This window comes from Lepidochelys kempii, chromosome 26 (genome assembly GCF_965140285.1).
Source record: "Lepidochelys kempii isolate rLepKem1 chromosome 26, rLepKem1.hap1, whole genome shotgun sequence".
Lineage (NCBI taxonomy): Eukaryota > Metazoa > Chordata > Testudines > Cheloniidae > Lepidochelys > Lepidochelys kempii.
Window position 1 is genome coordinate 11924460 of NC_136405.1, and position 22602 is coordinate 11947061.

General features: G+C 50.3%; 1 protein-coding gene across 3 annotated transcripts in view; it reads right to left on the reverse strand.

Annotated features, from left to right (window-relative positions):
• The window catches only part of ADD2 (adducin 2), a 98053-nt gene that overhangs the window by 21593 nt on the left and 53858 nt on the right, over window positions 1–22602 (reverse strand). Inside the window, exons 1-7 of one of the 3 annotated variants that reach the window (XM_073324934.2) lie at window positions 13385–13588; window positions 8353–8583; window positions 7466–7601; window positions 6033–6184; window positions 4341–4421; window positions 3392–3541; window positions 1619–1762 (exon numbers count right to left, since the gene is read on the reverse strand). In XM_073324934.2, the coding sequence (XP_073181035.1) occupies window positions 1619–1762; window positions 3392–3541; window positions 4341–4421; window positions 6033–6184; window positions 7466–7601; window positions 8353–8550 (861 nt within the window). In that variant the 5' untranslated portion in view covers window positions 8551–8583; window positions 13385–13588. Of the gene's footprint in view, window positions 1–1618; window positions 1763–3391; window positions 3542–4340; window positions 4422–6032; window positions 6185–7465; window positions 7602–8231; window positions 8317–8352; window positions 8584–13384; window positions 13589–22602 lie in introns of those variants that run through there. The other 2 variants (XM_073324932.2, XM_073324936.2) reach the window with 2 other exon arrangements.

The window sequence follows — 22602 nt, forward strand, 5'->3', positions numbered from 1 at the left end:
CCAGTTCTCTTTTAAACCCTGTTATAGTCCTAGCCTTCACAACCCCCTCAGGCAAGGTGTTCCACAGGTTGACTATGCGCTGACTGAAGAAGAACTTCCTTTTATTTGTTTTAAACCTGCTACCCATTAATTTCAATTGGTGGCCCTTAGTTCTTATATTATGTGAAGAAGTAAATAACGTTTCCTTATTCACTTTCTCCACACCACTCATGATTTTATATACCTCCATCATCTCCCCCTCTTTATCTCCTCTTTTCCAAACTGAAAAGTCCTTGCCTCTTTAATCTCTCCTCATATGGGACCCGTTCCAACCCCCTAATCATTTTAGTTGCCCTTTTCTGAACCTTTTTGAATGCCAGTATATCTTTTTTGAGATGAGGGGACCACATCTGTATGCAGTATTCAACTTGGATTTATATAAGGGCAATAAGATATTCTCCGTCTTAGTCTCCGTCTTAGTCTCTATCCCTTTTTTAATGATTCCTAACATCCTGTTTGCTTTTTTGACTGCCGCTGCACACTGCGTGGACGTCTCCAGAGAACTGTCCACGATGACTCCAACATCTTTCTCCTGATTAGTTGTAGCTAAATTAGCCCCCATCATATTGCATGTATAATTGGGGTTATTTTTTCCAATGTGCATTACTTTACATTTATCCACATTAAATGTCATTTGTCATTTTGTTGCCCAATCACTTAGTTTTGTGAGATCTTTTGGAAGTTCTTCACAGACTGCTTTGGTCTTAACTATCTTGAGCAGTTTAGTATCATCTGCAAACTTTGCCACCTCACTGTTTATCCCTTTCTCCAGATCAATTATGAATAGGTTGAATAGGATTGGTCCTAGGACTTACCCTTGGGGAACACCACTAGTTACCCCTCTCCATTCTGAAAATTTACCATTTATTCCGAGCCTTTGTTCCCTGTCCTTTAGCCGGTTCTCAATCCATGAAAGGATCCTCCCTCTTATCTCATGACAACTTAATTTCATAGAATCATAGAATATTAGGGTTGGAAGGGACCTCAGGAAGTCATCTAGTCCAACCCCCTGCTCAAAGCAGGACCGATCCCCAACTAAATCATCCCAGCCAGGGCTTTGTCAAGCCTGACCTTAAAAACCTCTAAGGAAGGGGATTCCAACACCTCCCTAGGTAACGCATTCCAGTGTTTCACCACCCTCGTAGTGAAAAAGTTTTTCCTAATATCCAACCTAAATCTCCCCCACTGCAACTTGAGACCATTACTCCTTGTTCTGTCATCTGCTACCTCTGAGAACAGTCTAGAGCCATCCTCTTTGGAACTCCCTTTCAGGTAGTTGAAAGCAGCTATCAAATCCCCCCTCATTCTTCTCTTCCGTAGACTAAACAATCCCAGTTCCCTCAGCCTCTCCTCATAAGTCATGTGTTCCAGTCCCCTAACCTTTTTATTGCCCTCAGATGGACTCTCTCCAATTTTTCCACAAGTGAGGGACCCTGTCAAAGGCTTTCTGGAAATCTAAGTACACTATGTCCACTGGATCCCCCTTGTCCACGTTTGTTGACCCTGCTGAGCTGTATTAGCCCGACGGCTGATCAGCCACAATATCTTTCAGTCGGAGGAGTGTGTCTTTTCTCCTAACCTTGCAGGTTGGTCCAAGGCACTTCTGTAGTTCAATCCTGTCTGCCTCTTCCTCCATCTCTCCATTGAAATCGAAGTACACAATGTTGCCTAGCAGCAGGGCATCATGGGATACAGGCAGGATGCCACATTTCATGGCAGACACCTGGCAAACAGAGAGAACGCAGGAAGCCAAGGGGAAGATCAGCATTTTGGTTCCCTCACGTTTACACCAACGCACCTGTCGAGTCTACGCTCAGCTTTCAAACCGGCAACCTGTGGCCTGTTGTTGCGCTTTTACGGCCCTGATCCCGCAATATCCTGAGCATCCTTCTCCCTCTCTCTCAGTGGAATCAACGGGTGCAGACGTTGCCCAGCATCTCCCAGGACTGGCCCCTCAGACCAGCGGCTGCATCAGTTTGCAGGCATATGAAGCCATGAAGGTTCAGCAGTGGCAGATCAGTGTGAACAATGAGGCTCTGCCATCAGCGCCAACAAAAGGAACCCAGGAAAACAGCAGTTTTGTAGCAGTCACATATTTTGGCCTTTCTCCTCCCAGGGGCTGCATATTTCCCTTACTTTTACGCATCCCACCCACAGCTTCTGCCTCACATTAGAAGCATAAAGCAACTGACCGAAGGTGAGTCACATGAAGTTTGGGGATAAAAAAATGTTCATTTCTTAAATGACGGAACATGCACATGTCCGAGAAGTGCTCAAGTGAGGGGCAAACGGAGCCCCCTTCTCGGGGCCCTGCAGCATCCCAGTGCAGCAGACAGAGCACAGTTCCACTGTGCAGAAAGACTGAATGAGCACAGACCTTGCCCAGTTCTAGTGTAATCCCCCTGAGCAGTAGCATGCCAGGGGCAAGAGAGGGCAGGTCGTCTCCCAGCACCCCTCCTGTAAGTCAAGTATTATCCCCACAGAACAGGTGGGGAAACTGAGGCACAGAGCCATTCAGCGACTTGCCCACGGTCACACTGTCTGTGACCAAGGTGGCAAGAGAACTCTGAACGCCTGAGTCCTGGCCCCTCAAAAGGGTACATGGCGTTCAAAGAGGTGCACACAGTCTGGTGCAAATCCGTTGCACTGGGGTGAATTTCATCCCTCTCATCTTCACATGAGCAAAGACCATTTGCATGCTCAGGGGGTTGCGGGGAGGTGTTCTAAAGTCCCGGGTACAGTTCTAAAGTCGAGGTTGAAACCCATTGGAAAATAAGCCTCAGTAAGGACTGGTCTCTCATAACCCATTACGAATGACGCTACTTAGCAGAGATGGGCTTGTGCTAGACATTCAGACTAACGAAGTCACTGCCCTTGAGTTTTGTCCCAGGATCAACAAATGCTGTGGCTGTCCGGAAACAAGAGGCCATTCTCCTGAGCAGAAGTTCTGCTGTTTTTTTAGCTGCTAAAGTAACAGCCGTACTTGATGCAAATACCTATCCTATTTACAAAGCATCACAGGGTTTCTAAAGGGAAATGAAACTTAATACCACTGTGTCAGAGGCCCCGTTAATTCCACTGATTTTAACGGGATGTGGATCGGCCTCTGAGGGAGCGATGTGTTTGACAGACGAGTGGAGTGGGGATGCCACACATGGATCTCAAAGCCACTGAGGCAAGCAGGGTGTTATCAGCAATGATCCTGAACGAAGCCCTGGATTCCCCATCCTCCCAACCTCACTCAGGATGTTCAGAGCCGGAGCTGAACTCTGCAGCTCTCTACGGCTGCGGTACAAACCGTACAGCGGCTGACCCTGGCAAACCCGTCAGCATGACTGATTGGGCTCCTTACCGCTGCAGTGTCAGGCGTGTGCAAGTGGATAATGCACCTGATGTCGGGTCTGGCTGCGTAGATGGCTGAGTGCAGGCCAAATCCTCTCGTGTCCACGGAAAAACTGGTACTGCCCTGCTCCACCACTTCACCCAGGATGTTCACTTTAATCTGCAGCAGGAAAGAAACGAGGCCGCAGGAGAGTTACCGGGGAGGGGAGGAATTCACACTCCCTATGGCTCACCCCAGATCTGCAGAACACCACTGCGCTCCCTCATCAACCCGTTGGATCCACCTTCCAGGTGGCTCTGCATTCAAAGAATGTGCTTCCTTCCAAAAGATCTGCTCTTGGAAGTATTTTGAAGAAGTTCTCTGGCCTGCGCTCTACAGGTGTTCAAATTAGATGATCACAATGGTCCATTCTGGCCTTGGAATCTATTAATTAAGCCTGCGAGGTAGGTATGGGATACAGACTCAGGTCCGTCAATTCTACAGCAACTCAGCCCATTCCCATACGGCCTGTGACATCTGCTGGGATCACAATCTACTGTGTGCCATGCATGCATGAAGAGAACATGCATCAGGTGGCTATTGAATGTTCACTGTCTATCTTTTTCAAAATGGTGATAAAAACCATGAAACTTTGAATTTTGACCAAAACAGGGTGAAAAAAATGGTGAGATTGCCACACGTATTTCTCTCCCCCTCACACCGCAGTCTTCAAACCACTCTGGAGCATTTCAAATTTCAAAATTTTGAGAAAAAACAGTGGGAGTGGAGGTGGAATTTGTTAAAAAAAAATCATAATTTTTGGTCTTTTTTTAAACCATCTCTCATAAAGAATTCTTTGCCATCAACGTCCCCCAAAGCGGTCCCAGATTACCAGCATGGATTTAATTTACCGTCGAGAGAGAAAGAGAAAGTGGAGGGTTTCATTATGAAGGGAGAGGGTGTTATTTAGCACACTCACCAGACTAGAAGCGGTGACTTCATTACACGAAAGACCTGTAGGGCAGATCAAGAAGTGATCCTGTTCTTTGCTGACACGCATCTACCAAAAGAAATGCACAGGAGTGGGGGGAAAGAGGCGAGTTAAGATTAACTGGATAATTTTCAGTAGCATGTGCATTCTTACTTTCCTGGTGGGGCGTTCTGAGTCCTTCATATTACTAAGAGTATCTGTCTTTTCTATAGCCATTTCCATTCCAAACTATGTTGCTTAGTCAAGGGTCCATCCCATGACTGCATACTCCTGGCCAGAACTAAGGATAGGTCTACACCGCAATTAAAAACCCGCAGCTGGCCCGTGACAGCTGACTTGGGCTAAGGGGCTGTTCAGTTGCAGTGTAGATGTTTGGGCTGGGATGGAATCCTAGATCCTTCCAAGCCCACCTATAATGCTAAGAAACCAAACATAATTCCTTTCATCTGCATTTTCCAGTCAAGCCTCCAATCTCTGAGATTCCACTGTGTTTCATTTTGGTTTCAGATCTCCGGGAAAGTCAAACATGACTGACCAAGCGTGGTCTCAGTACTGTACCACTTGGGTCACACAATGGGCAAGAACTTTAACAGCTGGAAATTGGGGCTGAAGAAAAAAGGAAGTCAGTGACGGAGAAAAATTCAAAGAGTATAGTGCTGTATGTTCCATGATCATGTATCATGCGGCTGCGCTGGAGCTGCTAAATTTCCTAGCCTTTGATCACAAAGATAAAGGGATATGGCATTTCTCGGTAGCATCTATGCCACTCACTACGGGGTTTTTTGCTGTGTTGACAAGTTGTCTCTGGTCCAGATGCTCAGTATAGCTCCACTGAGGATCTGGCCCACTTTGCGTAGTGAGCAATGGAATGGCCTGAAAGGGAATTCTTATCTCACCAGCTGAGGAGCAGTTCCCAAGCTAGGACTGTAAAGTCAGCCTGTGGAAGTCACAGCTGGATGCCCAATGACCCTGCACATGGGCATGTATGTGAGCTAAGATCAGGGTCATCTGATGCAGGGCACAGCTGAGCAGACGTCAAGAGAGAATTCACTTTGAACCCCCAACTCCCACCTATAGTATTAAACCGCTGAGCCGGTGCTTAAGCACTGTAGGTTGGAGAGGGTTTTTCTTTCCCCTTCCTCTGAAGGGTCACGCATTGACTTCTGCAAGATACCAGCACAGACAGCCTGTGCCAAATGTTACATTCCTGCACTGGCTACATGGTATAGTGTTTGCTGAGGGATGCCAGAGGTTAGTAGAAAAGATGAGACCAGTCTCCCAGTCGGAACTCCCTCTCTTTATATCCTTCCCCCCACAAGTCTGGTCCACTCCGGTAACTGGAGGATCAAGAACTCTACGCTTCCATCTCAGCTCCACACAAGGATGTGGATGGCAAAGGCAGGAGGACGGCAGTGTGCGGTCATCTGCAGGGCCCTACCAAATTCATGGCTGTGAAAAATGCATCACGGATCGTGAAATCTGGCCTCCCCCTGTGAAATCTGGTCTTTTGTGAGCTTTTACCCTATACTATACCGATTTCACAGGGGGAGACCAGCGTTTCTCAAACTGGGGGCCCTGACCCAAAAAGGAGTCGTGGGGTTTGGTAGGGCCCTAGTCGTGTTCCATCCTCACTACGGAGATGGCCCCATGTCCATGTTACCACTGGGGTTCCCCCCTCACCGTGGCGTAGGTGTTGCTGAGCTGCGCCCAGCCGTACAGGTCCAGGAGTCGGTAGATGCTGCCAACCTTGCAACGCATGAGCCGCTCCCCTTTCGCTAGGGACAGCGACTCGGTGCTATGGAGGTCGTTGATGGGCGTCACCATGGAGAGACCTGAGGAGAAGCGGAGATCGGTTAGCCGGTTTGAGGGGCTCCTGGCTAGGAGGTGCTTTGGGAAGCAAGGAGGCTTCCAGGCCATTGGATCTGACCCATCCAATCTCTATCTGTTCCCCTAGATGAGAGGCAGGATACTTCCCCAAGCTCTTCAGTCCGTATGTGTTGACTCCCATGGTGGATTCCCTTCCCTGAACCTTCACACCTTACCTCTCAGCCCACGAGGGCCGTGGAAGGATCTGTGGAACTCCCGAACACATCACTGCCAGTCTTAGACTGGGGATGGGGATCGCTGGAGAAAAAACACAAGGGGAGCACCCTCCCCAGCCCCATTTTTAAATGCAATGGGTTAGGGTTGATTTTATTTGTAGGATCTCCCCTCCTTAATCCCCCCCCCCTTTACTCTAACTCTCCTTTTTTTTTTTTTAACACGTTGCCATTAAAAAAATCAGGGCGGGGAGGAAAAATGGGGAACAAAAGAGCAACATTTTGCTTGATCAGAAACCTGGAAAATTCAAAAAAAAAAACCCAACCAACTGTTTGCAAAACATTCCATTTAAAAAAAACCAGACGGTTTTCATCAAAAAGCAGTTGAACAAAAAATTTCAGACAACCCTAATGTTCACCTTTTTTAGGCAATAATGTTCAGGGTATTTTAAAATACCTCTTTTGTTATCACTTATTCAACGCAAGTGTATGAAAACCACTTGGGAGGAAACTTCTCTTTGTTAAAGAAACAGCCACCCATTTCTTTAGTTAAGGGCCAGAAAAGCTCCCACTACAGTTCTCTGGTCTTCCAAGGAGACATCCAGGAAAAACAGAGAATGAGTTGATAATCCTGGAATTTTTAAGGTGAAATATAAAGAGGGGAAACCCTTTAAAACAGAGTCAGCAAAACACAGTCTTCAAGGCCTGTTTTGGGCATTATAAAGAAGCAAAGAGGGGCAGAAACCCAATGTTATTTATCCCCATGCTGGTTGCCATTAAAGCTGACCACTGTATGGGTGTATGTGAAATCAGTGCAACCAGATAATATTTCACTGGAAACCATGAGCACTTCGAACAACCCCATCCAGAGAAGGGAGAGATATAGCTGAGACGTTCTTGTTAGCCTAGGGGAATTAGGCACCTCAGTCCAACTGACATTCATGAGATGGGCACCATAGGTGCCTTTGATTGTCTTTCCGAATCCTGCAATGCCTGTCCCACCCTGGTTTGGTAACTTGGCAACAAGGCAGGCCTCCCCCGCCCCAGCCCAAGAAGAATTATCCACCAACATACTGATGGGAGAGGTGGGGAAGACGGAGGGAGCAGTGCTGGCCATGAAATCCGCGATCTGTCGCAGGGCCCAGATGTTGGAGTTGTTCCCCTTCTTCATTTGTTCTTGGATAAGGCTCTCCAGCTCCTCTCTGAAAGACTGAAACAGCATGGCAGACAGTGAATCGTCAGCGATTTCACAGATCGGCGCCCACGCTGCCTTACAGCCACGCCGTGAACTTTACAGAGCCAGCATCTTCCTGACAAAGCCGGCAGCGCTCCTCGCCAAGGCAAGGCGCTTCATGGGAAATAGGCTCCCCGGCCTCACACATTAAACACGGTTGGCACTCACAGCCCTGCTGGCACAGGGGAATGAGCAACACCTAAAGGAGGACACTGGGCATCAGTTGCTCTCTCTATGCTCCGTCCCTTAAGCACAGAGCTTGCCCCGGTGACCACTCCAAGAGGAGAATGCTTCATGCTTGCAGAACGAGCTTTTAATAACTGGGGGGTGGAGGGAGAAGTCTCAATTTTTGGATGTCCAACTTTAAGACACCTAGGGCCAGATTTTAGAAGAGCTCCCGGCCACATTTTCAAGGGCTCATCACCCAAAACCGGGACCAGATTTTAGAAGTGCTCAGCACCCAACGTGCTGAGGGGTTTTAAGAATCTGGCCACTCATTTTGGCGGCTCCGTGGGTCTGCTCTGCAGAGGTGCTGAGCAGCCACAGCTCCTAGTGACTTCAGTTGGTTTCTAGAGCTGGGCATTCCAAACAAATAAATAGAGGCACCTGTAACAAAGAGCCCGCTAGTGGAGAAGCGAGGTCTTAGGATACAGAGACAGAACGGGGGATAAAAACCCCTGACTCCCACTCCCTCGCTTTGGCCATTTGCCAGGCACTCTCTACGCACTGGGCTCTGTAGGATCATGGTGACTCGCTTCTTCTGCTCCATCATGTTGAAGTCCTGCCGGAGATCGGCCGCCATATTCCGGATGCGCAGATATTCCGGGTCATCTTCGGAGAACCGATCGAAGTAACGCTGCCCGTGGGGAGGCGGGGAGGAGACCGGGGGGGAAGAGACTGCCTCTGGGGTGGTTTCGTTGCTCATCTTCACAGCTGTCTAGAGTTTACTTCTTGGTACCTGTGCGGAGAGATGGAAGGGTCAAGAGCCGCCAGCAGGACTGGATGTGGGTTTTTTTGCACTTCTGACAGCAACATAAAAACACATTCTGGATGTTGCCTGGGGGGATAGTGGATGACGTACTACTCAGTTAACAATAATGGGAGGCAGGGGTTTGGGGTGGGTGCATGGCATGTATCCCTTATATTGATAACATAGGGTAGCCAACTTGGTAATATTTAAAAAACTTAATTTGCATCTGTACATTCTGAAGAAGTGGGTTTTTTACCCACGAAAGCTTATGGCCAAATAAATCTGTTAGTCTTTGAGATGCCACCGGACTCCTTGTTATTTAAAAAATGGGCACTCTAGCAGGACTGCTGGAACCTCCCCTTCCCCATCCCTTTCCCCGAGGACCTGTCCTGCCCCCCCGAGGACCCGCCCCGCCCTCTTCTCTTCCCCCCCCCCACCCCATCGCTCATTGCTTTTCCCCCTCTCCCCTCCACCCTGTGTGGATCAGGAGGGACTCGCCTGCACAGCCGGGGCTGGGAGCTGCAGCCACCCGATGCAGGTAGGAGGTGCCCTTGGCTGAGCAGGGGCTGGCGCGGGTGATAACTGGACTTTGGGTGTTCAGTCAGTAGATCTGACCGGACACCATCAGGTCCCCTTTTCGACCAGACTTTGTGATGGAAAACCGGACACCTGGCCATCCTAGGATAACATACCCTATGGTTTCTCTAATATTGAATACTAGAGTTTCATATTATCTGAGTTATTCAAACCAGCCACAAAGAAGAAGGTGGCTGGGAGACCTGGATGCAATTCCCTGCCCTGCTATACTTGGGCAAGTCACTAGCCCGTCTGTGACACAATGGCACCTCCGTCCCGTCCTGCGGCGCCCCCTGAAGTCCCATTCCTGCTCCCCGATGCACCTCCGTCCCGTCCTGCAGCACACCCAGCTGCTCCACCTCTGAGCCTTTCAAACAGAAATGGGCTCCCCTATCCTTCCGCGCAGTGGTTTTGTGATGAAGACAGACGTGGACGAAGATGAGATGCCACCAAACTCAATTCCCTTGTGATCTAAACCAGCACTTAAACCTACGCCTCCAGAAGCAAAACCTTAATGCACTCATGTGCTGAACTGCCTTTATGCCCTCAGATCGGTAGTGTTTCCCTGCGTCCTCCAGGTGTGCTCGGGAATCAGCTAGTAAGGACCAATTCCGAACACCGGAGCAGCAGGCTTAATTAAGGCCGGGATTTTAGAGTTCGCGCTCAGAGTGCAGAGTCCCCTTTCGGCTTCCTGATCATCTTCAGGCCTGTGAGTTTAACAAGTGGCAGGACACAGCCTGCACAGAGTGTCCCCTCCTCAGCCTGGCTCCTAGGAGAGGACTTTCTGCAGCATCCTTGGCCTCAGCGCTTGGAACGGAGCCAAGCTGGGGCCACGGCAATAAGATTCGCTGTGGGCATCTCGCCCAGGGAACAGGGCAGTGTCTTCGCAGCCAGCAGCAGCTCTGCGTCAGAGAGACCCATTTCTGCGGCACGTACGTGCTTTGCTCTTGGCATTGGTGTTAATCTGGTTTCCGCAGCACCTGCGGGGGGTGTTATGCAGGCGTTGCTGAGGGCGATAACCCTGACGAGAAGGGGGTGGGGGGGTGGAGCGCTGGTCCCATCAGGGGCTGGATGCACAGAACATCTCTCAGCTACAATCCAGAGGGAGAGAAAGGAAGACATGCATCAGCACCTTAACTCTTTGGAGCCTGGGGGCCGGGAGACTTTGACGCTTCCTTCCAAGAACCAGGTCTTTTAAGGGTTAGTCTTTCCTCTTCTCAGCTAGGGAAGCAGTTCACATTGCTGAGTACAGAGGGCTAAGTCTGTCCAGCACCTACACCCCTTGGGGGCAGACCTTTGAGATGGCAATGGTGATTAGCCCCTAGAGGGCACACAGGAAGCTTGCGCCTAGCAGCAAGGCCATGGCCGAGCCACTGCCGGCAGCATTCAGCCAGGGCGCGATCTGCTCTTTGCAAGCCGCCAGCAAGCTGGAATCGTGCAGTCTGCACACAGCAAGGCAGGCTTTATAGCATGGAGAAGGAGGCATGCAGCAGCGGAGACTTAAACCTGCACCTGTCCTACAGGGAGGGCCTTTCACAGGAGGTCAATGAGACTGAATAGCATTCATCTTGCAAGGGGCGGGGGGGCATCGCAGGGCTGTGTGCCTGAGCTCAGTGCTACCGGGTGGTTAACTGTGAGGGGACAGGTTCATTGCAGCAATTGTGAAGCCTGCAGGCTTCTAGCCAGTGCAATGTTAACAGAGACTGCAGAGAACGGTGGGAACAGGGGAATGCCCGCAGTGAAGTCAGGGATCGCATTCTGCTCCCAAACTACATTCTAGACCTAGGGATATGCATGGCCCAGGCTAGAGTGAAATTATACTGCGGGATTTGCCTCAGACGTCGCTGAGACACAAACTATAGGGAAAACACGGGTCAGAGGGTTTCGATTCAGATCCAAAGTTCTGCTTCAAAGCAAAGCTTTTAGTGCCGCTTGGAAGAGCAAAGCCTCATGTCGGCCCCTAAACGAATCCCCGAGATGTTGACTTCTCCCGAGGGGGCTGGAGCTGTTCTCAGAGAAAATCCAGCTTCCTGAAGTGTTTTACTGCCACCGGGCTCAGCTCCCCTGGTGCTGACGGCTGAGCTTGTCCCGCTGCCTGCCCGCCCCCTCCGCCGGGCGCAGACTTTGCAGTTAGAAAGAGAATGAGAAACGGACAGCGAGAGAAACCGGGCAGGTTGCGGAAGACCCATCTGCACCCCTGACTACTCCCTCCCTAGCACAACTGCGCGGGCAACACGTGCCTGCCTGTCTTGAACGAAGCACGAGCCTTGATCGACACTGCCAGCCTCAGCTGCGCCCCGGCCCTTCAGGTGAGCTCGCAGAGACGGATCCACTGTCACTGAAACAATACACAGGTCGCCCTGCATTAACAGGCTACACTAAAGCCAGGCCGCACAGGCCAGACGGGCACACAGCACCCCCACGGCTCGGGGCAAAGCACGGCGGATGGAAAACGTGATGCTGGCAGACCCTTTCGGAGCTCTCACGGCATTTTGTCACCGCCTGGACAAGGGGAGGATGCAGAGCTGAGAGAGGGCGGCGCAAACCTCCTCCCTTCCCCGAGGACGGAGCAGTCTGATTTCCCCCCGGCCCTCACAGAATGCATCAGGGAAGGATCTGTGCACCCGAGCAATCTGCCCCCGTGGGCTCGTACCATCAGCCGAGGTGGCACCCAGCTCGGAGCAGACGCAGGGGGCAGAACGCTGGAGCCAGAGTGGCTTGCTGGAGCCACGCCGGAAAGCCCACATGTGCTGGCAGCTCGCCTGCGTGCGCGAGAAGCGAGGCTGTTCCCTGCCTGCAGCCTATCTGCCACAGCACAGCTCTCTCTGCTGCTGACATTTCTGCGTCTGCCAGTGCCTGGCTTTGCTGCGTGCACATCGGTTTCCTCCAAGCGGATGCTGCTGAAGCTACGGCAGCAGCTGTTCACATTTACAGAGCTCGAAAGACTATATAGGGTCCTTTCATTCCCCATGCAAATGCGGCCACTTCTGGGGTGGAGTGAGGCAGCGCATAGCCATGCTACACAACAGGTTAGGGCAGGAGGTGAAGAAGACTGTCATAAGCAACTGCATCTTTGTAAGGTGATCAGATTGGCAGGAAGTCATTACCGGGCCCCGCTTATGATTATTTAAGATTTGAATTGCTGTAGCGCCCAGAGGCCAGTCACAGAGCAGGATCCCCGTGTGCCAGGCGCTGTACAAACCCAGCACAAAAAGACAGTCCCTGCCCCACAGAGATGGCAATCTCAGGATGAGAACAGAGGGATACAGACAGATGGGGAAGTGCCAGGAAACAAGGCTCCGAAGTGGCTGCACAATACAAATAACTACAGAACACAGAGGCAGACCTTCCTGCTCTTATGATGAATGCCAGGGGATGTTTAATGATCCCCAGAGATCATGATGTCCAGCAACGCACCTGCTTCCCTACATCCCTTTACGGGGGAGCTGAAGGGCAACTGATTCCAGACCGACTAGGGGAAGGAGTTCAGGTGTGTAGTTAATTAACAGGACAGTGCAGGCTGGGAGGCTGAGAATATCCCTACTTTGTGAAGTTCTCTATGGACTTACCATACCCAGTGCGACTGCCATGCCTGTTTGGGGGACGCGGCCTCTGCCACTCACCCTGCACCCTCAGCAAGGCGCTCAGACACCAAGGTGACGGGCACTGTACAAGAACCTGAACAGAACAGAAGGCTGACTCCATGGGAGGAGAGCCACCTACTCTGTTCTCCCTTAGGAATCCTGGCCTTCTCCTTGGTGCGTTCCCCTCCACGGGCTAACCCACCTGCACCCTGCTTCGCTGACATGCATGCAAAGCAGTAGATTTGTGAGCATGTTTGTCTGGTATTTCTGCTATATCTTAGTGGTTTGAGCATTGGCCTGCTAAACCCAGGGTTGTCAGTTCAATCCCTGAGGGGGCCATTTAGGGATTTGGAGCAAAAAGAAATTGGGGTTGGTCCTGCTTTGAGCAGGGGGTTGGACTAGATGATCTCCTGAGGTCCCTTCCAACCCTGATATTCTATGATTGGATATCAGAGACTGGTGTAAATCAGTACAGCTCCAGGGAAGTCAGTGGGGCTATGGCCATTCACACCAGCTAAGGAGCCAGGCCAAGGATTTAAGATATTGGCACGATGCATTATTTTGATACTAGCAATAAAATGCCCATTCTGCTTTCGCCAAACTCCACCTTTTTACCGTCCCTTGATCACCTGCGCCAGGAAACGTCTTGTCTTCCAAGCACTTTTTGGTGACTGTTTTGTTCCAATCTGTTTTCCCCTGCCTCGGAGACGCTTGCAGTCTGTGCGCCTTCCCTGTCTTTTGAAGCTCTCTCCAGCAGCAATGGGGAATGCTGGGGATTACCAGGCTACGAAGGATTTGAACTCTGATCGTTTCTTCCCCATGCTTCTCTGCTTCTTTTGCGAAAGTAAAACAGCTCTCTGGTTTCCATGGTGAAAGCTGCTCCAGAAATATATGTTGCAGGGATCAACCCTTCATTTAGAGGACTAAAACGGCTCGAGAAGCCTTAGTCACATCTAGTTGCTAGGATGAGATTCCTGCATACAAAGAAATAGCCAAAAAAAGCCGGGGGGCGGGGGTGGGGGGAAACGTGCAAGAAAAAAAAATATTGTTTTTCCCCCTTTTCTGCCAAATTTTTCATGATGTCCTCTGGGGAAAGCTCTCACACGGTCTAGTCAAACATATGCTGCACATCTTTCTGCACATTACGGTCACAACCCAGGGTCTGTCTTTGCCGGCTGGGCTCGAGGTCCAGGCTATAAATCAAAGTGCCCCCCGAGGCATCGTTCCCCACCTTTTTGCTTCCGTTGCTGCACACATGAGCCACTGATTCTCCACAGCTCTTCTCAGCGTTGGTTACATTTTTTTCCTCTCCCCCATCGGCTGTGAAAGAGCAAACCACATGCCCGTGGTTTCAGAAGCGGATCAAGACACTGGTCAGCATTTGCATGCACGGAGGCGACTCCTGACCCCCTCTGCTACTGAATCGCCTCCCACAAAAGCATCGGAAGTGGTGTGGTCCTGATGTTCAACAGGGGTGGATCCTCCAGCTACTGACACAACATAAGCTGCTCCCCAAAGGGCACGGGCGGAATGACTGGGGACTACTACAGTACCCTTGAGCTGGTGGGTAGAGTTATTCCTCCCCCCTCTTCAGAAAGCCCCACCCTGTACTGAGCCTGGCTACTGCAGCTTGGCAGAGAGCCTGGCCCCAGGACCTGGCCCATGTGTATGTGACTCATTCAGAGCGCACTTGTTACTGCAGAATTAGGGGACGTTCAGAGAAGGACAACAAGAACGGTATGGGGCATGGAAACCATTATGAAGAGAGATTGAAAACAATGGGATTGTTTCCCTTAGAAAGGAGACTAATGAGAGAGGACATGATAGAAATACATAAAATAAAGAGTAGTTTAGAAAAGGGAGAGGGGAAACTATTGTTATCCCCAGTTTCAGAGTAGCAGCCATGTTAGTCTGTATCCGCAAAAAGAAAAGGAGTACTTGTGGCAACTTAGAGATGAACAAATTTATCTGAGCATAAGCTTTCGTGAGCTACAGCTCACTTCATCGGATGTATCGAATGCATCCGATGAAGTGAGCTGTAGCTCACGAAAGCTTATGCTCAAATAAATTGGTTAGGCTCTAAGGTGCCACAAGTCCTCCTTTTCTTTTTACTGTTATCCCCGTCTCCTAACACAAGAGGAAAAGCCTATTCAATAAGAACATAATGTAAGAACGTTCATACTGGGTCAGACCAAGGGTCCATCGAGCCCAGTATCCAGTCTTCCGACAGTGGCCAACACCAGGTGCCCCAGAGGGAATGAACAGAACAGGTCATCATCAATGAGTTCAAAGAGGTGGGGAGGGGCAAATGTACCAGGGCTCCAAGATCAGGGCCCCCCCTCCCAAACATCCATGGAAACAAAGTGATACGAACGGGTGTGGGGCCTCAACCCCCAAATTTCTCCTGATGGGCCTGGAGGGAGAAAATTCAAAACGGATACAAAGGAAACTTTTTCCCACACAACCTGTAACTAGCCTGTGGAACTCATTACCACATGCAGTCATGGAGACCACGAACTCGGCAAGACTGAGGAAGGGAGTACACGTTTATACGGATAGCAAGGCTATCCAGAATTCTAATGGCTCGAGGCTGGCTTACGTCCGGAAGCATAAGGTTTATTAAGCTGCCAAAAACTTGTCAGCATCAATGGTCAGAGAAGGATGAGACCCAATGTATGTGGGTGGACAGATTATCCCACTTCTGCTACTGCGGGGTTCTGACACCTTCCTCTAAAGCCCCAGCATATTGGATTGGATGGACCACGGATTTGATCCAGCTTGAAGCCGTATCTTATCCATCCTAGAAACAAGCTGTGGTCGGATCATTTCCTGACCAATCATATTTGCCGCACTGGATTAGGGTAAAGCAACCTCATGCATCAGGGTGTCAGCGGATCACAACTGGGGTCAGGAAGGCTCCATGGCGGAGCCTGATGGTCCTTCCCTAATGCGTAGGGCGTTGCCCGAGGCATGCTACATGCTGGCACCCTATCGCTGCAGCATGAGGACACAGGTGGCAGGATATGGAGGAGCGCGGGGAACACTGCAGCCTCTCCTTTTAGTTTGCACCCCAGCAAGTACTTTCTATTCACCGAGCAAGGGAAACGCAAGGCTGGGTACATCCTACAGACTCCTGACCAACTATGTGCCCACGACCCTCCTCTCCAAAAAGCCACAGTCTCCAAGGTCCTGATTTTGGGGAGCTCAGTCTCCCCCTTTCTCTAAGTCTTTCCCCCAGCATCTGCAGAACGGAGTCGTTTCCCTTCGCCTCTGCTCCGGTGAAAGGAGCATCAGACCTGTTGCCTAGTTACCCAGGGTCTTAAGGTACCGCAGCACCACGGCACAGCTGCCTGCTGCCTAAATACAGACATCCGGGGTGATAAAGCCGGCTGGATGCTGCTGGACTCTTTATGCCTCGCAAGCCAAGTGGATGGCTGTGCACAGACTGATTGGGAAGACGAGGCTAATCAGAAAAGCAGGCTGGGGTGGGGCCATTGCTTAGAGCACAGAGCAAGCACACTGAGTGGTTTAGCAGCACCAAGCTAGCCCACTGCCGTCTGCCAGTGGCAGACTCCGTGCTGCGGCTCCCCGGCGAGCAAGGAGCATGCCTGGGTAGCACTGTGAAATGCTCCCACCATTGCAGCCCCAAATGCGACACGGCCCGAGTCACTGGCTGTGCACGGCTTTGCAGGCTGCACCGCTGAGAGACGGTGCCCTCTTGGCACCCGGAGGTCCTGCAGCCCGATTTAAGAAGCGGATGGAGCACTCAGGGGCCAGTAATAATCAGAGATGGTTAAATCTGCACTCTGAGCTGAATCGAACCTTCTGGGTTCCATGTTCTGGTTCAGACCATTGTACAGCTTTCAGATCCAAACTTCCTCAGCGTTTCCCAGTGTTGCCACTTTTTGTGACTGATCATTGAGACTCACGGTATTTGGGGCTCTTTCTCTAAGTCGCAGTTCCTGGAAGCATGTGATTAAAAAAATAAAAGAGCTCTGAAATTCTCACTTAAAGTTTCTAGACTTTGTGATTGCAGAGAAAGATAAACCCCACAGGCTCAAAACCCAGGAAGTGAACTGAAAATAATTTGATTTTTAAAAATAGTAAATTTGAGAAGTGGGGATGTTAAATCCATGAACTTTAGGGGCCTATGGTGAATTGCTTAAAGCAGGGGAGGAGGGGAGTGTTTGGCAATACTGGATTTGGAAGGAAGGCTTGCATCAGAGTTCTTACAGGGGCCAATTTCTATTAACATCTGCACTTTCTTTGGCTAAGGTAAGGATACTTGAAATCTCATGCTTCAGGGCTTAAACAATGCTCACGGTAGTGCTCAGGAATGAATTCACTCCTCTCCTTCCACCCCCTGTACAGAACTGCACCATGGTGATTGCTGAAGGTTTTCTCTGCCCACTGAGAAACGTGAGGCAGGGGCATTCTGCCCTTAGCAGTGATCCAGCTAGATTGGCCGGTGGTGCAATCTGGAATGGCATAGGTAATGATCTTGCTTGAAAAAGCCCTCCCACCTCAGCAATAAGACACTCCGATGCTACAGAGATATATACATAGACTAGGGTGACCAGATAGCAAATGTGAAAAATCGGGACAGAGGGTGGGGGGTAATAGATGCCTATATTCAAAAAAGTCCCAAATATCGGGACTGTCCCTATAAAATCGGGACATGTGGTCACCCCAACATAGACAGACAAACTGAGCGCTCGAGGAGAAGGGAGTTGGGATTAATGTTCAAAAATTCATTTTCTACCTTGACAAACAAGCAGGTTAAAAGCATGAACTTCACAAAGTCTCTGCTGGCCATTAGCAGTTCATACCCATATGAACCGGGTGCATTGGCTTTCACTCAGTTGATCTATGCAACGTGTGCCAGCAGCACAAGGAGGAGATGAAGGATCACAGCATTAGAGAAGAAGGGATGGGGGTGCACTTCTTCCACCATACAACTTTGATCCCTGCTTGAAAGGAATCCTCCTCAAATGCCACAGGATTCGGCCACATGCAGAGAAGGCCCCTAAGCTAGCATGGAAGGGCCCATCTACACTGCAATGTAAACCTAGGTTGGATAGAACGCAAGTTAGCAGACTCTGGGTTTGTTAACCTAAGGCTTCAGCATCTATACTAAATTGTAATCCCAGGTTAGGATTTGTTGAACCCTGGGTCCCAGCCTATGCTGCATTATGCAGGCCTGGGTCCAACCACCCACATCCCAGACTTCCTAGCACCCTCCCCAAATGTGACTGCTCTAGCCGTTTGTTCATGGAGCAGTGAACACTCCGGGACCGCCCACCAAACTTGACTGTCCAGAGGACAAAGGAAATCGGCCTGTGGGATTGTGGGATACTAATGGTGGATTCCCAGAGCGTAAATCCAGTGGGGCTGTGTCTATACTGCAAAGCAAAAGGGTTTGAGCCCTGGGTCCTGGCTTGACTCAGGTTTGTATCCTTCAACCCCTATGGGGTCCCGGGACCATGGGTCCAAGGCCTGGGTTAGCCTGATTTGTATGTGGACAGAAAGGGGGTTAGGCTTGAGCTTGAATTCGAACCCTGGGCTTACTCTGCAGTGTAGACGTACCCTGTATGACAAAATAAATACAGACCCAATTCTCCACCTGGATGCAGAGGAGCAAAGGCTCTGAAGTCAATTGGCTTGTTCCAGTGTACGTAAGAAGAGAACGCAGCCCAAATATTTAGCAAGAGCCACGTTCTAGTACAGTGCGGTACAGATTACTGTAGCCAAGGGCCTGGCAGTGTTTCTCGTGCATCTGGATGGGACACAGATTCACTGCCTGGGAGTGCAAATGCTAACCCCCTTTGTCTGTGCAGGGTAGTGAACTGGGCCCATCAGATATAAATACAGGCCAAAGGCCCATGCGTCTCCAAGTGATGCAAGGAGAGCTTGGGGCCTCAACACCTGCATGTAGCTGCCCCTTAGCTCAAGTGGGAGAGACTCGGGGGGTCCCCCTGCTCACAGCCCAATCAGGACCACGCATCTTGTGTCACACTCACTGCATGGCATCTTTGATCATTTCAACCCTACTGTCTTTGCGTAGGTCCCCTGGGATCCACCGGTGTATGCCCTCCCCAACCTGCAGGCCAGCTTGGCCTCTGGCAAGCTCTTGTTCCATCCCGGCATTTCCCAGACATGAGCTGTGTGAAGCTGCCCTTTGGGATTAGCAGCTCGCTCTGGAGTTCTGCTTGATGCGTGTCCTGGAGCGCGTGGGCTCAAGATGAAAAGCAGCCACCCGATGTGCTTTCAGAAACAGAAACAAAGGGGATATTTTTTGAAGCAGGGTCAATTTTACCCACAATTTGTATTTTCCTGTACAAGCATTGCCAAGGCACTAGACTATCAGCCCCGGCATTAGCCTCTCACATGCTGGATTTGCAACACGTGTGGTCACATTAAGACAAACATGAGTTTCCCAGAGACAACGGAGAGGCAAATCTCAACCCCCTGAGAAAGCCAGGGCTGTGAGGAACCCCCACTTCCCCTCCTTGCCCCCAGGGCCATCAGAGCTCCCACTTCCCCTCCCCCTGCAGGGCCATCAGAGACCCTACTTCCCCTCCCCGCGCAGGGCAATCGGAGCCCCCACTACCCCTCCTCGCCCCCAGGGCACCCAGCCGGTGCACAAAGCAACTGTGTCCATCCGTTGGTCGCTGCCTTCCAATGGACCAGCTAGTTCAAGACAGGTAGGATCTACGCCAGCACAGAGATGTACTATACCTGATCCAGTCAAAGGAGGTGGTGTAAGGAAACCCTTATAGCAGACGTGCTCACTACAGCCTGCAAATCAAGCCCTGTGTTTCAGGCAGTGGGGAGCTACGCTGGGGGAATTGCTGTTCTGATCAGATAAATAGCAGACTGATCTCTGCCCATCTTTGGGAATGTACCTTGGGAGAGATCCCCTGGAGTCTTCTGACGCAAAACCCTAAGTCTTAGGAATTCAGTCATCTGCCACGCACGGGCAGCTAGCACCTATGCTGAAGAGGTGCTAAGTGCATCCCCAGGGTGCTGAGCACCCTCAGCTCAGTGGCACCTTTCCAGACTGGCTCAGCAGCTCACAGGATCAGGTACCTGGGTGGCACATTGCAGTATGGCAACCTCACTCATCTGCTGCCTGTTTAAAATATGCTTTCGGTTCATGCTTGTCTGTAATATTGACATACGAACCAAAAGCTAACCACCAGGCTCCAAAGCTAGGACACTGCTAGCTACCTGAGGCCATAAAAAACACCACAGTGGCTAATGCAACTGTCAATATAAAGGTATTTTCATTATATTCCTGATACAATGCTCTTAAACGGGGGGACGGGGCAGGCAGCTCCCCAGCAAGTGTTAATCACATGGAAGAATCCCAAGGAATATTTTTTTGCTGAGCCTTGACAGATAGGGCTGCATAATCTATTGACTTTACTATGGACTGAGCAGATAAACCGTGCTGAAGACACTTGGAAGAGTCATGGAGAGTGGGGGATTCTAAGGACTCATTCTCCCCCCTTGACATCTGTGTGAAGTGAGGGCAAAACATTATAGTAGCCTTCAACTACCTGAAAGGGGGTTCCAAAGGGGTTGGAGCTCAGCTGTTCTCAGTGGTGGCAGATGACAGAACAAGGAGCAATGGTCTCAAGTTGCAGTAGGGGAGGTCTAGGTTCATAGAATATCAGGGTTGGAAGGGACCTCAGGAGGTCATCTAGCCCAACCCCCTGCTCAAAGCAGGACCAATCCCCAATTAAATCATCCCAGCCAGGGCTTTGTTAAGCCGGGCCTTAAAAACCTCTAAGGATGGAGATTCCACCACCTCCCTAGGTAACCCATTCCAGTGCTTCACCGCCCTCCTAGTGAAAAAGTTTTTCCTAATATCTAACCTAAACCTCCCCCACTGCAAGGTTGGATATTAGGAAACACTGTTTCACTAGGAGGGCGGTGAAGCACTGGAATGGGTTACCTAGGGAGGTGGTGGAATCTCCATCCTTAGAGGTTTTTAAGGCCCGGCTTGACAAAGCACTGGCTGGGATGATTTAGTTGGGGTTGGTCCTGCTTTGAGCAGGGGATTGGACTAGATAGCCTCCTGAGGTCTCTTCCAACCCTAACCTTCTATGATTCCCCAATCAGAATTGTAATGTGGAGAGGAGAGACAGAGGTGCTGGGCAGAAGAAAACTAGGTCCAACCTTTCTAAGCCATCTGGCTCTTAGGCAGGGGGCTCTTTACTTGTTCTGATCCAAACCCATAAACTTTGTGATGCTCCATCCTAACCTCAAGCAGGACAGGTTGGACACAGGAGGGGATTCAAGGTTCAAAAGTCAGATGTTTGCTGAAATAGATGTTCAAAACTTACATTAGTGACAGCAGTATGCAAACACTGAGTTCATTTAATTGCATTAATTCTTCTTATCTGCAGGGCGGGAAGGAAGCCACTGCACGATTAGCTGCACATTGAGCTATTTCCAGTGTCTCAATTAGAGATGACCCCTGGATCTTAAACCTGCCCCCCACCTCTTCTTTTTTCCCCTCCCCAAGAAGCTGGAAGGAATCAGATGTGGGGGGGGGAGGGATAGCTCAGTGGTTTGAGCATTGGCCTGCTAAACCCAGGGTTGTGAGTTCAATCCTTGAGGGGGCCATTTAGGGAACTGGGGCAAAAACTGGGGATTGGTCCTGCTTTGAGCAGGGGGTTGGACTAGATGACCTCCTGAGGTCCCTTCCAACCCTGATCTTCTATGATTCTAGATAGGCCTGAATCAGAACTCCCAGCTCTGAACAGATTCTGAGCCAATTTTGGATCTGAATTTCCAGGCTCAAAGCTCCTTTGTGGAAGATCTGGTTCTGCAGCATGCTGGGCACACTCAGCCTCTTCTAATTTCAACAGGAGCTGGGGGTCACTCAGCCCCTCCGAGGCTCGGGATCTCGCAGGATCAAATCCAAGAACCCACTGGCTGCAGGAACGTTGCCCCACACAGCAGAGGGTTAAACACATTGCTTGGTTCTCTTATAAGACTTCGGAAAGATCCCTATTAAGGCTGAAAGAGACTGAACACAGAACGCGAGACTCCAGCTGAGTTTAAGCAGGTTACAAACACGCTGACTGCACACAGGCCTGTGAACTAAGGACAGTCCTTTCATCTCAGAGGGTCTCAGAATTCGTTAGAAACACTAACTAAGCTCCCAACAAGAGGTCGTTAACAATACGCAGCAACACTCACTATCCTGGCTGTGAAGCAGATCTAATCACTGGTTTTCTTTTCAGCCAGTAGCAATGCTGTGACCGTGTCTTTTAAGTCTTGGATTGTTTGCCCTTTGTCAGCAAGCCAACATCCCAGCAGCGTAGGGTTAACAGTCCCATCAGTAAAGCACGTTATAGTTACATAGCGCATTTTTTAAATGGAAGGCAAACAGCAGCGGCATACATTGCTTACCCGCCAGCCTCCCCCTGTTCTTAAGACACCGGAGCATAATGTTCTGGCCATGCCAGAGCTTCCAATACAGACATAGACATAGAATATCAGGATTGGAAGGGACCTCAGGAGGTCATCTAGTCCAACCCCCTGCTTGAAGCAGGACCAATCCCCAATTTTTGCCCCAAATGGCCCCCTCAAGGATTGAACTCACAACCCTAGATTTAGCAGGCCAATGCTCAAACCACTGTGCTTCTGTCCCTTAGAAGGCACTTGGTTAAGAGCCACCCAGGAACTGTCACATGCTGCAGAGCAAGCCACAGTGCCAGACCCAAACATTTTTCAGCATTCACGGCCAACTCTCAGGCGAACCCCCCACCCCCAAACTGTCATTAACCAAGAACAGTGACCCAGCAAGTCACTCGGCTCTTAGAGAGAAGTT